We start from the raw sequence: 13155 nt of genomic DNA on the forward strand, positions 1-13155 counted from the left end.
AAATACCTGTTGCATTAAGAACTGAGTATGTCATACTAGATCGGACGTGGCCGATTAAGACAAAGAAGAAGAAGAAGAAGAAGAAGAAGAAGAAGAAGAGTATGTCATATAGCGAGAAATATATTAAAGACAAAGTGACTGAAGGATTGAAAGCTTCACACGTGGTACGTAAGCCAACAATTCTTTCATTACTTTTTTTTTTACCCCTTTTCAACATTGTGCCATGTATGATGACGTGTCATTTTGCCAGGAACCATTTTCGAAATTTCTGCGATTAGTTTTGCGATTCGAGGATAAATTTTGGGGCCTTGCATAAGGGAAAATGCAGGGAAAACTGCAACTCGCCTTGGTCTCCTGTTTTGCCATTCTCTTGAGATGCTGTGTCATTCATCATTCGCACAGCGGAGAGGGCAAGCCTCCTATGTACGGAGATTATGAAGCACAGCGACACTGGCAAGAAATCACATTGAATCTACCCTTTGATAAGTGGTATATCAATACCACAGAAAATGATCTACAATATTGGGGTTTAGATTATCCACCTTTAACAGCATATCACAGTCTTTTATTAGGTCACATTGCAAACAGAATAGATCCGTCTTTTGTAAAACTGCAGGAATCCAGAGGATTTGAGACTGTAGAGCATAAACACTTTATGAGATCGACTGTCTTAATTGCAGATATTTTAATTTATATACCAGCAATTATTTATTTTGTAATCAATTTGCATTTGCCAGATAGTTATCAATATAATGAGTCCAATATATTCAAGTTTAAGAAAAGAGACGCCATCCTTTTGACAATGCTGATTTATCCAGGGTTAATATTAATAGATCATGGACATTTTCAATACAATTGCGTGTCGCTGGGTTTCTTCGTCGCCGCTGTAGCTGCTATGATGCAAGATTCAGTCATCCTTAGCTCAATTCTGTTTGTCTTAGCGCTGAACTATAAACAAATGGAATTGTATCACGCTTTACCATTTTTCTCTTATATACTTGGGATTCATATATCCAATAAGACAAAATCTTGGTTTTTTTGTATTCGCATGTTGACATGCATCTCTTTTGTAGTACTATTAACGTTTTACATTATTTGGATACCATTTTTCAAAAGTAGAGATTTATTTTTCAGTACAGTGCTCAGATTATTCCCGTTTTCCAGGGGTGTATTTGAAGATAAAGTTGCCAACATGTGGTGTGCAATCAATATTTTTTGTAAATTACGACAGATTTTTACGAACGCGCAATTAGCCAAAATTTGTTTAACGGCAACAACATGCGCAATTTTACCGAGTAGCATCAATTTATATTTTTTACCTACAAAAGATACATTTATACTTTCTCTAATAAATTCCGCCATAGCGTTTTTCCTTTTCTCATTTCAAGTTCACGAAAAGTCTATTCTTTTAGTTGCCGTACCGGTTTTATTGTATTTTAATAATGATCCTCTTCCTTGTTTTTGGTTTTTGATCATATCACATTTTAGTATGTTACCATTATTTATAAAAGATGAGCTATATCTTGCTTATCTTGCCACAATAGTTTTTTATTTCTGTTTGATTTTTTGGATGTGGTCCGATGTATTTCACAATGACAAAACAAAGAGTTTGTTAAATAAGAGTACATCAAGATCAAAGGATAGAATGCAACAATATGAAAAAAATAAATCTCTTTCAAATTTACTAAGCTATAATAAAAAATTGTGGCTCTCTATTGCGTTCTATGGATCCATTTTAGGTGTATTACTTCTTTCTATCATTAGTAAATTTGTAAAACCCCCTGAAAAATATCCTGACTTATTTTCTCTCTTGGTATCGATTTATTCATGTGGACATTTTCTAGTCTTTTTTGTGTATTTCAATTATGTCCAACTATTTGTCCTAAGGAAAGATATTCTGGCGAGTAAAGTTAAATCACATTGATGGAGTTATTGAAAATAGAAAAAAATGTGTATAAATTATTATAAATAATAAATAAAAATCTAATAGAATCTATAGAGTCGAATCAAATTTCTTCTTTGTCCTTTTTCTTCGTTCGTTAGTTGATTTTCTCGCTAATGCTAATTTTATGTATCGTAAATTTATTATCGCGGAAGTAAAATGTATAAACAATTGTCGTTAAAAACATGTTTGATATTGATTGACGATATGATATACATCAAATTATCCATTTTTTTCTTAAAGAAATATCGGAATCTATCCGATTTATATATCTGGAATATATTCAGAATATATAATATTATATAGAAATATTCTCTTTTCTATCAATATAAAATAATCATATAAAATAATCGAAAATTTTTCAAAATGTTATAAATGCTATCTATGAAAATTTATGGAAAAATCAATAAAATAATGTCTATTATAAGTTTTACCAATTTTTAAATTAAATTTAAAAAAATCCATTAAAAACATAATATATAATAAAATATAATATATTCACATTCATCAATAACAATTTTTTTTAATATTAAAGAAAATAATTTATCCATAATAAATAGAACACACGTTGTGATTTAATAAATATGAAATAATATGTGTTATTACTGATTACTGATATTTATTTTAATTACTATATCCATGTTATTGATGATATTGTTATATTACCAGAAACATATTATTTTGTTTCCTACATTTCAATATTCCAAATAAGATAAGGATCTACCTTCAAACCTAACTTTAAAATTTCTTTTAAATTGCATTTAAAATCAGTATGATATTTCCATAATAAGTTTCAGTCATACAAAAGAACTGCTTTAGATCAGTTGCCTTGCAGTCTTTATAAAGTAAATATATATAAAATATAAGTCATTGTTTTTTTTATTTTATAATTATCTGTTGAAATTTAAGTTGAACGCTTTATATCGTTTTATATAAGAAGATTTATAAATATGTTTAAGTGTTTTGACTATGTATAATAAACAATATAGTTCACTGGAAATAGATTTTAATATCATCATATTGAATTGACGCTACAAAAAAATGTTTTGCAAAATTTTGTTCTATGTATTATTTATTAATTATTAATTATATTAATAGAGAAAAGATAAATGTTAAGGCAAGTAACGATGTAACAAAAAAATTTATTCGATAAAATTATGTTAATGCATCTTTCATAGTATCAATTCAATAGAACATATCAAAATAATTTGTTCAACAAATTACTCTGCATTAAATATGAAATCATAAATATATTTCATATGACAGATATATTATTACTCATTCGTTTTAGTGGTTGTACAAAGATATATTGTTCCCAGTATGTGTGTATTACAGGAGGTAATAGATGAATCTGACGGTTGCGGTGCCAAATTCTCGGTAGTCGTTGTCTCTAATCTATTCCAAGGAAAGCCCACTCTGCAACGTCACAGGTAATATTGTTGTTTTCACAGATTATAAAAATATGAGGTTTCAATACATATCTTTTTATGGAAACTTATTAATACATTATATAAAATTTCAATAATGGAGTACATATGTATATGATTCACACAGGCTTGTATATGGAGTCTTAGAAGAAGAATTGAAAGCAATTCATGCTATTTCAGTAACAACATTAACACCAGAACAATGGGAAAATACGAGAACTTGAATCTTATTAAATTTCTTTTGTATAGATAGAAAATTGATAACAGTTACTTTTGTCACAACTGTTTTGTGAGTGTTAGCCGTTTCTAACAATTTATATAACAAAAGAATATAATGCGAATATTATCCAAGTGATTTTCTCTATATTAACAAATACATTCTAGCTATAGTACAAATACCTAATTTTTTTTCTATATTCAATATATCAATTTTTTAGATAATTAGATTAAAGGAATTTTTATTCATAAAAAATGATTCAGTTCCACATATCCGCACCGGGCAAAATAATTTTGCATGGAGAACACGCGGTGGTATATGGAAAAACAGCTCTTGCGGCTAGCTTAAATTTACGTACTAAACTCAGATTCGAGGAACGAAATTGCGATCGTATTCAAATAAATTTCCCCAATATTCATATGTCCTTAGATGTACCTTTAGATGTACTTTTAGAGTACTTCGAGCCTTATCCGTTTAACGAAAATACTAATCGATTGCTTGATCAAGTCGAACAATTTGTTAAATTAAAAAAAGGTTTTTCCGGCGAATACAACGGTATAAATGAACAAGTATTAAGCTTACAAGCGATACTTTATTTGCTTGTTTATATCGCCTATGAAGAAAAAATGCAAATCAAACCTTTCTCCGTGCATTTATCTACGGAATTAATGATCAACGCGGGTTTGGGCAGTTCGGCATCGTTCGCGGTATGTCTTTCAGCATGCTTTCTCCATTGGGCACATCGACAGAAAGGTGATGTTCATCATACATTCAATGAAAATGATCTCGAAAAGATCTCAAAATACGCTCTGAGCTGCGAGCGAATTATGCACGGCTCTCCATCTGGAATCGATAACAGCGTGTGCACATATGGTTCGATAATAGAATTCCGACGGGGAGAACCGGTGAATGTGTTATCTAATATGCCAAGCTTGAATATTCTGCTAGTCAGCTCGAATGTCAGTCGGAGTACGAAAGATCTAGTGGAGCGAGTGGCAGAGAGGAGACGATCTTATCCTGCAATTATCGATCCGATCTTCGACAGCATAGACGCTGTATCAAAAGCAGCTGTTCAGGTGCTCGGTGAAATATACGACGTTCAAACAACTAATGATGCGGATCTCCTGCAATCACAATACAAAAAGTTATTTGTAAGTCTCACATTCTCTTTGCGAACTTCAATATTATTTTATTACCATTCATATTCCAATGTAGTTGTGTGCGTTTTTCTTGTACGAAAGATTCATGTATACAATTATCCGCTGAAAGTTATAGTTATTTTACATAATATATAGTCGTACGTTTTGCAGGCTCTCATCCATACGAACCAAGGATTACTTAGTGCATTAGATGTATCACATACAAAATTGGATTTGATTTGTAAAATAGCACGGGATCATGCATTCGCGGGGAAACTCACAGGCGCTGGTGGAGGTGGATATGCATATATCTTGCTACTGCCGGATATTGAAGATATACACATTACGCTTCTCTCTCATCTATTAAAAAGTGCAGATTGCTCTGTCATAAGAACCAAGTTGGGTTGCAATGGAGTGACAATTGATTAATATCTAATACAATTATTATAATAGGATAGGATTAGTATTAGAATCATCAACATATATGAACAGATATTAAAATTATCAACTTAATTATAATGGTGTTATAAATGGAAGGACATAAAAAGAATAGAGAATTTTATATAATTTTATTATTATTAGATAATAAAGCATCGATCTATTAAATAAATACAAATTGTTATATCATAGATGGGAAGATAAAAGTCTCTTTCGCGCTAGTATAATATGTAACAATATCAGATATGTCTATATATAACTTGTAAATTACTGTCATTGAATCACGTGATATACAAGAACCAGAGGAAAAAAAATGTTTCCTTCGTTTATATTTTGACTTTGAGAAATAGAAATTTCGTTCAACTTTATAAAAAAAATAATAAATAGAAGTATAAATATCATCCTGCTCCAAATCCCGTTATCTTTTCGAGCCAACTCTGAATATATATTTTAATTATATTAAAATTGCAATAATTAACATTGCGAATAAAGCTTTTATAAAAAGCAACAAAAATAACATTGCTTATTTTGTACATTAAAATATCAGAATTTTAATCTAATGTATGAGTATTGTGTTTTGCGGCATATCTCATCTATATATTTAATGATCAGTATCAATGGGTAATTATCATAAATCATCATAAATTATCATACATTCGTACTGTGAAATGGCGCATCAATAAAGTTGAGGCACATCATAATAATTGTTTCTTAAATAGAACAAAATCATTTTGTAATGTTCGCGACTAGTTTGTAGTATCAAAATATATATAAAAGTCATATTTATTTATATTAAAACTTGATAATAATCGTACCTCTTTTAGAATTCTATCATTAAAAAAAATAAATAAAAGATAATTAAAAAAAGATTTTTGATCCGGCATATAATACATTATCTTTTTTTACTGTCAAAAAAATATTTACGTTAATGTTAAATTAATGTTTAAGTGAGTGAATTTTATATAGTATATTATAGTAAATGTATTTACACTACTGTAAGCAAAAAATATAAATTAATTTTCAGAATACAGTCTATAAGTCACGCCGCTATCTTTATCTTTATTAGATAATAACTATTGTTTTATTGACGCAAATTGCCGTTTGTTACAAGATGATCTGTATCGGAAATACTATCACTATTTGGGTCCTCTATATTATGCGCTACATTAGGTACCAGTTGCTTTTCTTCCGACTTTACTTCGGCTATCCACTCATTTATCTCATGAGTATACATTTTTCTTTGTAAAACTTCTCGCGTTCGCGGTCGTGAACCAATGAACAGAGTGCTTCCTCCAACGACCAAAGAGTTGCGCAGATTTTCCAGAATTTGAAAATCTTCAATTATGCATTGTAATTCGTTCCACTTTAATTCCACTTCCTCATGGAGCATTTTTTCTTCTAAAGATCGAGATATGTAAAAATACATTATTATTATATTTATATTAATACATATATTTATATTAATTAATACATTAGTATTATATATTATTATATAAAAATTGAAAAATTTTAGAAATAAAGAGAGAAAAATTTTTGCTCAAATATTTACCGTCGTGTTTTGAAGTCGATTTTTTATATTGTATCCTAAATCGAAAAGCTTCCAAGAAACTGGATACTACGATAGTCAATACGATCATTGTTACCAAATAAAATATCATAAAATATATCCTTGTGTACATGCCCGCGGTAAATGCATATGCATTCATTTGTATAAACCAATTATTAACAACTGTCAATTCGAAGAGCGTCATACCACTCGCTAGGAGATTGTCGAAAGTATTAAGATAATAGTATCCCAGTGCTGTGCTACCATTGACAGAATATTCATAAAAATCCTCGACGGTTGTATTCCTATTGAAAACATTTGTGAAAATCATGAAAAATTAAAAAAAGAGAATTGAGAGAAAAATACATAATATTCATTTTTTAATTATTGCAATTAATTTTGCACTAACTTGCAGCAATTCCGCATATCGTATCCGGCGAATAGTTCCATCCCGATAATCGCGAAAAAGTAGTACAAGACCAACATAACAATCGCCGTCGAACACATCTGGGGAGATAGAATCACAAGAGTACCGAAAACATCTCGATAGCGCTTCTTTATCTTGAACAATCTCAATGTTCTGAGTGGCCGGAACATAACCAGGAATGTAGCCGAGGGAAATAAAATGAGAGCGCATGCAGCGACAAGAGTCATTATCGATGTTCCCAAGTCAAAAAGATTCCATCCTGAGCTCAGGTAACATCTAATACCAAGAGCTAATACCTTTGCTAATGCTTCAGCCACAAAAACTGTAAATTTATTTATGCATATTCCTTTTCTTTTATATGATATATGTTTGTTTTTATTTTTTTAAAAAGATTTTTTTTTACTTACGTCCCCCAAACAATAGAGTATCCCAACACGCAGCGAATCCATGAGCCGATTCTACAAGACTACTACTCGGTTCTATGATTCTTATTATCATTGCGATACAATTACCAGTAATGATAACACCTACAAAATTATACAAACAATGAGAAATGAGATTTTTTCGCCAATGTCAATTATTCACACAAGTGTCATTTACTTACACACCAACATTTCGAAGTATGGCCATTTGATAATAGTGTGGGCGCCTGTGCACAGCATTTGCAGAGGCCACCATGTCGTGGCTCGATACCATGGTATGTTAGAGTATTGTAAGTCCCATTGAAGTGTCGCGGCGTCGTAAATCGACAAGAATTCCTCGCAATTTAAAGCGCCGCTTCCCGATGCATTCATATGACAAAACATTAAAACAATGTCTCGTAGGGCTATAAAATACGTATAATATTGTAATTGCGGGTATAGACATTATTTGATTAAATATAGTTATATATAATCTCATCATGAAACATAGATTTGCTAGCATGAAATTTTTGAATTAAGAAAAATAATAATATAAATCTTGAATACGTACATTTGTTTGGAGCATAATATCGCATTAAACCTTCGAACTGACGGAATCGCATTTTGTCAGGATCCTGTTTAGAAACTAGTAACTTAAAAGCGTGTTGACATGCTTTCCTCTTATGCAGGAACAGTTTCTTAAACTTGTCACGTTCGCGAGACGTGAATGTTTCGTTTACCACCGCCAACATTAAATTCATCATTACATACAGCATGGTACATAAATACGATACAAAGTATATCGCGTACCACTTATTTTGCGAATAAGACGGCATCATTACATCCGGAAAGCTATAAGTAGCATAAAAAGTAAATTGTATTGTTTTAAATTAATTACATTGAATTATATTGTCTACTCACTTAGCAGTGGTAAGAAGGACAAACAGACTGACGAAGCTATCTTGCAACGTGGAAAAATTCCTGTTCATTTCACTGAACATATAATAACCTAATACTGTATATACAATAATCAAGAAAAAAAGAAGGCCCAACATATCTAAGATGGGTGGTAATGTGAGAAGTATCTGTCTTATAAATCGCCTTACTCCTCCGCAATATTTTGTATCTATTAAAAAGATAGGTCTCAGGGCACGCGTTACGCGGAAATGCGAGGATTGCCGTACCAGGATTGTCATAGCTTCGAGAAACATAATAACTAATGTGATAAACTGAAACAGAAATTAATTTATGATGTTGATAGAAAGTCAATAACCAGATTTAATGATGCATCGACAGTTTTTTTTCTTCATAAGAATCGTATGTAAACTCGTTTAATTTGAATTTCATGAAGAATATTGCGACGTGTCTGACATTATAGATGTAGCTCAATAACTCATTATGTAAGTAAATTAAAAAGTCATTATATTCATTGTAGTACTCATTATTCATTTGGACGACGCGGCTGTTGATCGTTAATGAATGCATGACTACTGTCTGATACTCTTATATCATCGCATATTAATTCACAAGTGTATAAACTATTTAGATAATCTGATTATACAAATATTTCTTATCGTATTTTTTATATGTTTTATGTAAATATTTTCATGTAAATGTTGTCAAATTATTACTCATTCTCACAGATATATAGATTTCAAGTAATGGTTCTTACTTTCAATATTGTACGTTTATGTTTTAACATAGGAGCCCATCCAGTCCATCTCAGCTTTAAAGCTAATTCCACACCAATAGTAATTAAAGCAAGTAATTCTACTGAACCATGTACCCACACTGGTACCTGAAACAAAGTATGTAAATGAGAAATATTGATGGAAAAGAATTACATATTTGATTTATTTTTAATGTAACATACTTTGAATAGTGGAAGAGCCGGTTCTTCTACAATTGCAAGAGACAGCAGGATTAATGAAGTCATCAAATCCAATCCATTGTAACAACTGTTATGGACTAAGAGATATGCTGGTAAATCTTCAGGATGTTTTGGATGAGAATCAAATTTCTCATTATTTCTACCTTCCTAAAACAGTATTTATACATTGCTGATAATCATTAGATATTATAATATAATTTAACATAATTTAAGCTCTCTCATATACATATATAACAATAAGCTGTGTATCTTTATATTATATAGCATACACTGTGTGTGTGTGTGTATAATGCTATATATACACTATAAAGTAGATATTCTTAAAAAAATAATTGGTCATTTAATTGTTTGCCCGTATATACAAGCATAGTGCTTATATATATTATGTTATTAACTGCTTTTGAAATATATATGTATAATCGATACACATAGTTACCTCTAAAAATATTGCAGCTTCATGATAATTCATTTCCCAATGCATGTCCATATCAAGAGTTGCGTTACATGGAGTAAACACTATATTCTCAGTCATGCTTCCAGTCCCTGTCTCACCTGCTTCGTATTTACAATCTAGTTGATTAGCAGTATTACCATTGTCGAATGAAAACTTCACATGACTTTCCGAAGAAGGGGAAGACAACATAGAGCCATATTCTGTAAGAGACGAAATTTTACAGATCATCTCAATGTGACAAACACATAGCATACCTTTACAAACTCCATAAGTTTCAATATAAATCAATATCTTTACAAGTTAATAAAAATTTAGAATATTTATGGAAAAAAATAATTGTTAAGACTATATTCGTTATCAGCAAAAAATCAAAAATTTCAACAACTAACGTCATAACTTGTCACAAGTCACACTTGTCTCTTGTCAAAAAGATATATCATTGAAAAGTAAATATTTTTTTCTATCAATAAGTACATATGCAATGTTGCAGCCGTTTCGTAATTGTTAGATTATCTAGATGAATTTAGGGCAGTAAAGATTAGAAGCTGACTCACGTCGATTGGAACCATTGGAGATCTCTTGATCGAGCGGCAGACCCGTCTCATTGTTAAATCGCTGATAATCGGCGGCGGATTCTCCGGACCGCGACGAAGACATTGGAGCGCGCGTCGCGTCGCACAGCTGACGCGCACTGCACTAACTGCACCGTACTTCCTGTCAGCGCGTTACGGTTGACAGATCTGGTCGACCTTGACAGATTCAACGAGCCGGCAAACTTCGTCGACTCCACTGCGGAACGACGACAGGCTCCGACTGGATACTGGATGACGCGACGCGCTCGGAATGTATGTAACCGTGTGTGCGAATATATGATATAGATATAATAGATACTTCATGTTCCTGCCGCTATTACTAAAATGCATCGATATCGACGATCCGCTTGACATTATGAGAATGTGTAAATGTTCTCTCTTGCTCTGTGTATGATTAAATGAGACAGATGTAAATATGTGTGGGTTGATATGGTGAGTGAGAGAGAAAGAAACAAAGCATGGAAAGTACAATGCGCATGCGTGAACCCCACTACTGACTTTCAAAGTTCACGTCATGATATATATATATATATGATTGTAGTTAAAAAAAATGATTAAAAACTATCACGGCTCTAATCAAAACTAAGGAATATTTCCATTTTAATTATGAATAATTGCACCGTGAAAATCACGCAATAGCACGTGGTAACAAAGTTCATTGTTCCTTACCACATATATGTTATGAGAAATTTTTGTATTCGATGAACAAACATTGCATTGCTCGCAGCATTTTGCGTAAGATAATGTAATTTGTGCTCACTCAACTTTATATGATCGTATATACGTAATCCCATGTATGCAATCGACTGATTTTATTTTTTTTTTTCTATGTCGAGTAATAAGCATCTTAGCGAGGCAATAAAAATTATAATTATGGTTACCAAAAAAATATAATTATTGCTAATTATATTCCTTTGAACTCAAATATTATACGAACATTACAAATAGGAAAATTTCAATAAACATATAATAATTGATACATCGATTGCCCCGATTACTTTGACCTAGTACAAAAGAATAGATATTATATATGTTTTATCTAGTATATATAAATAATGAATCTTTTCCTACATTCATTATTTCTTTTGGTTGATTTTTCTGGTCGATGATTCATGAACTTTCGAAATTCAACAGATTGCACATAGCTTTCTAAATATTTTGTGAGCGAATTGTACTTTGTACATGTTTGAATTGGAGATCAGTGGCAGTCACGGCATTGTTGAAAAATCTCTTCTTTTTATGTACAAAAAATTAATATGATTGTTGATCTTAAATAGCATATAAATTTCTATCGAAATTTCGGGGATAGCTTTTCATATTGCATTTGTCATAAATTGTCAAATTGAATGTATTACAAGATCCATATTTTTGTCACGTGCTCATACAAGGTTTCACCGATGAAATACTCTGAACGATACAAGTGAATTATTCTTCTTATCAGTTAATGAGTTCCATTTTTTTCGCCGTACACAATCTAGTCGAATATTTCTCGCTTATCATAACCGTCGTTCGCTTCTTCGATCTGTCTGCTCAAGATGATATGCTCGAGGTGACGAATTAACTCGCTTCCTACTAATTCATATTGATTGTTAGCTTTATTTATCACTAGAGTGTTGCATTGTTAATCGGCCACAAAACTGGTCGATTACATAACATCTCTTTGAGACGAGTTTGTCTCTGAAAAGTTGTCAGTAAAAAAATAAACCATTACCGCAACTCCTATGCTCGTATTTTTTTAAGGAAAGATTTTTAAATAATACAAGAAGCATTATATAACGCAATTGTGATATTTATAGGTGCGCAAGATGTGTTCGGACCGAGACGATCAAACTTGACCTGAGCAATGTGAATATTCAGGGTGACGTCCATCGTGTAGATTGCATCGATGGCGATCACTTTGTAAATATAGTGTTAAATGATGAAATAATTGACATTAATAATATCTATAGCGATCGACTCGTAGATGAATGGCGGCAAGTCCAGTCGGATCGCGATAAGGTGCTCCACTACATATTGAGCCAGATTGTTTACCCCAACTTCGATGCGCCACGAGCAGAGAAATTCGAATCATTGTACGCTCCGGTTGATGAGCACGACATCGTATCACTAAGATGGTATAAGGGAAAAGCGATTGGGTTTTATACTGTTAAACCTACAGGTAATTAAGTGTAATATTAGAAAAGAATTTAGGAAATGTTCAGAGAATAAACGTGTAAAGCATTTTCAATAATTTACCTAGGTACGGAAATATTCTCGACGAAAGAAAGATATGTGATGCCCATAGTGGACACGGCATACATTCGTTCAGAATATAGAAACCGGGGTTTTGGTACGGAAATCTTATCCGACGTGATCGCGCGCTTTCCGAATGAAGATATTGGCTTTTCTAAGCCAATCTCAAATGGCATGTTAAGAAGTAAGTATATTCAACCCGAGTATCGTATTAGATTTATAATAGTATATATATCTTTATAATTATATTCTAATAGTATATATCTCTCTTGCTTATAGTCCTGAAAACATTTCTGATGAATCATAAAGAATATCGATTGCGTTTCTGGGAAATTGCAGACTGCGATATCGGTGTATCTCAGCAACTGATATGGTGCCGTTTGAAAAAATGGCAATGACATAGTTTTTATGACAAAAAATGATTAGAATTTATTATAAAAATCATCGT

The 13155-nt window shown here is 31.8% G+C and overlaps 5 protein-coding genes across 7 annotated transcripts; 4 read left to right on the forward strand and 1 right to left on the reverse strand.

The window, feature by feature from the left end:
* Positions 1-15: 15 nt before the first annotated feature.
* LOC126848837 (probable dolichyl pyrophosphate Man9GlcNAc2 alpha-1,3-glucosyltransferase) lies at positions 16-1996 on the forward strand. The gene is made up of 2 exons (XM_050590075.1): positions 16-164; positions 251-1996. The coding sequence occupies exon 2, from the start codon at positions 323-325 to the stop codon at positions 1922-1924; it is 1602 nt and encodes a 533-aa protein (XP_050446032.1). The 5' UTR covers positions 16-164; positions 251-322; the 3' UTR covers positions 1925-1996.
* On the forward strand, positions 18-3724 carry LOC126848841 (bolA-like protein 2). The gene is made up of 3 exons (XM_050590082.1): positions 18-164; positions 3278-3372; positions 3497-3724. Exons 1-3 carry the CDS (start codon positions 102-104, stop codon positions 3591-3593), a joined length of 255 nt encoding a protein of 84 aa, XP_050446039.1. The 5' UTR covers positions 18-101; the 3' UTR covers positions 3594-3724.
* Positions 3524-5292, forward strand: LOC126848838 (mevalonate kinase). Its single transcript, XM_050590076.1, has 3 exons — positions 3524-3658; positions 3807-4737; positions 4897-5292. Exons 2-3 carry the CDS (start codon positions 3841-3843, stop codon positions 5152-5154), a joined length of 1155 nt encoding a protein of 384 aa, XP_050446033.1. The 5' UTR covers positions 3524-3658; positions 3807-3840; the 3' UTR covers positions 5155-5292.
* LOC126848833 (two pore calcium channel protein 1-like) lies at positions 5281-10794 on the reverse strand. Its single transcript, XM_050590070.1, has 11 exons — positions 10437-10794; positions 9865-10082; positions 9411-9575; positions 9210-9335; positions 8459-8766; positions 8109-8389; positions 7741-7962; positions 7544-7663; positions 7119-7458; positions 6713-7014; positions 5281-6561 (listed from the first exon to the last, which is right to left on the reverse strand). Exons 1-11 carry the CDS (start codon positions 10537-10539, stop codon positions 6245-6247), a joined length of 2502 nt encoding a protein of 833 aa, XP_050446027.1. The 5' UTR covers positions 10540-10794; the 3' UTR covers positions 5281-6244.
* Positions 10605-13127, forward strand: LOC126848840 (soluble lamin-associated protein of 75 kDa-like). Of its 3 annotated transcripts, none has more exons than XM_050590081.1 (4): positions 10605-10727; positions 12272-12633; positions 12715-12891; positions 12987-13127. In XM_050590081.1, coding segments are annotated over exons 1-4 (660 nt in total). In that variant the 5' UTR covers positions 10605-10725; the 3' UTR covers positions 13106-13127. The 3 variants fall into 3 exon arrangements, with proteins under 3 accessions (XP_050446038.1, XP_050446036.1, XP_050446037.1); XM_050590079.1 differs by lacking the exon at positions 10605-10727 and adding an exon at positions 10773-10907; XM_050590080.1 differs by lacking the exon at positions 10605-10727 and adding an exon at positions 11563-12024.
* Positions 13128-13155: the final 28 nt, after the last annotated feature.

This window comes from Cataglyphis hispanica, chromosome 4 (assembly GCF_021464435.1).
Source record: "Cataglyphis hispanica isolate Lineage 1 chromosome 4, ULB_Chis1_1.0, whole genome shotgun sequence".
NCBI classification, from domain to species: domain Eukaryota; kingdom Metazoa; phylum Arthropoda; class Insecta; order Hymenoptera; family Formicidae; genus Cataglyphis; species Cataglyphis hispanica.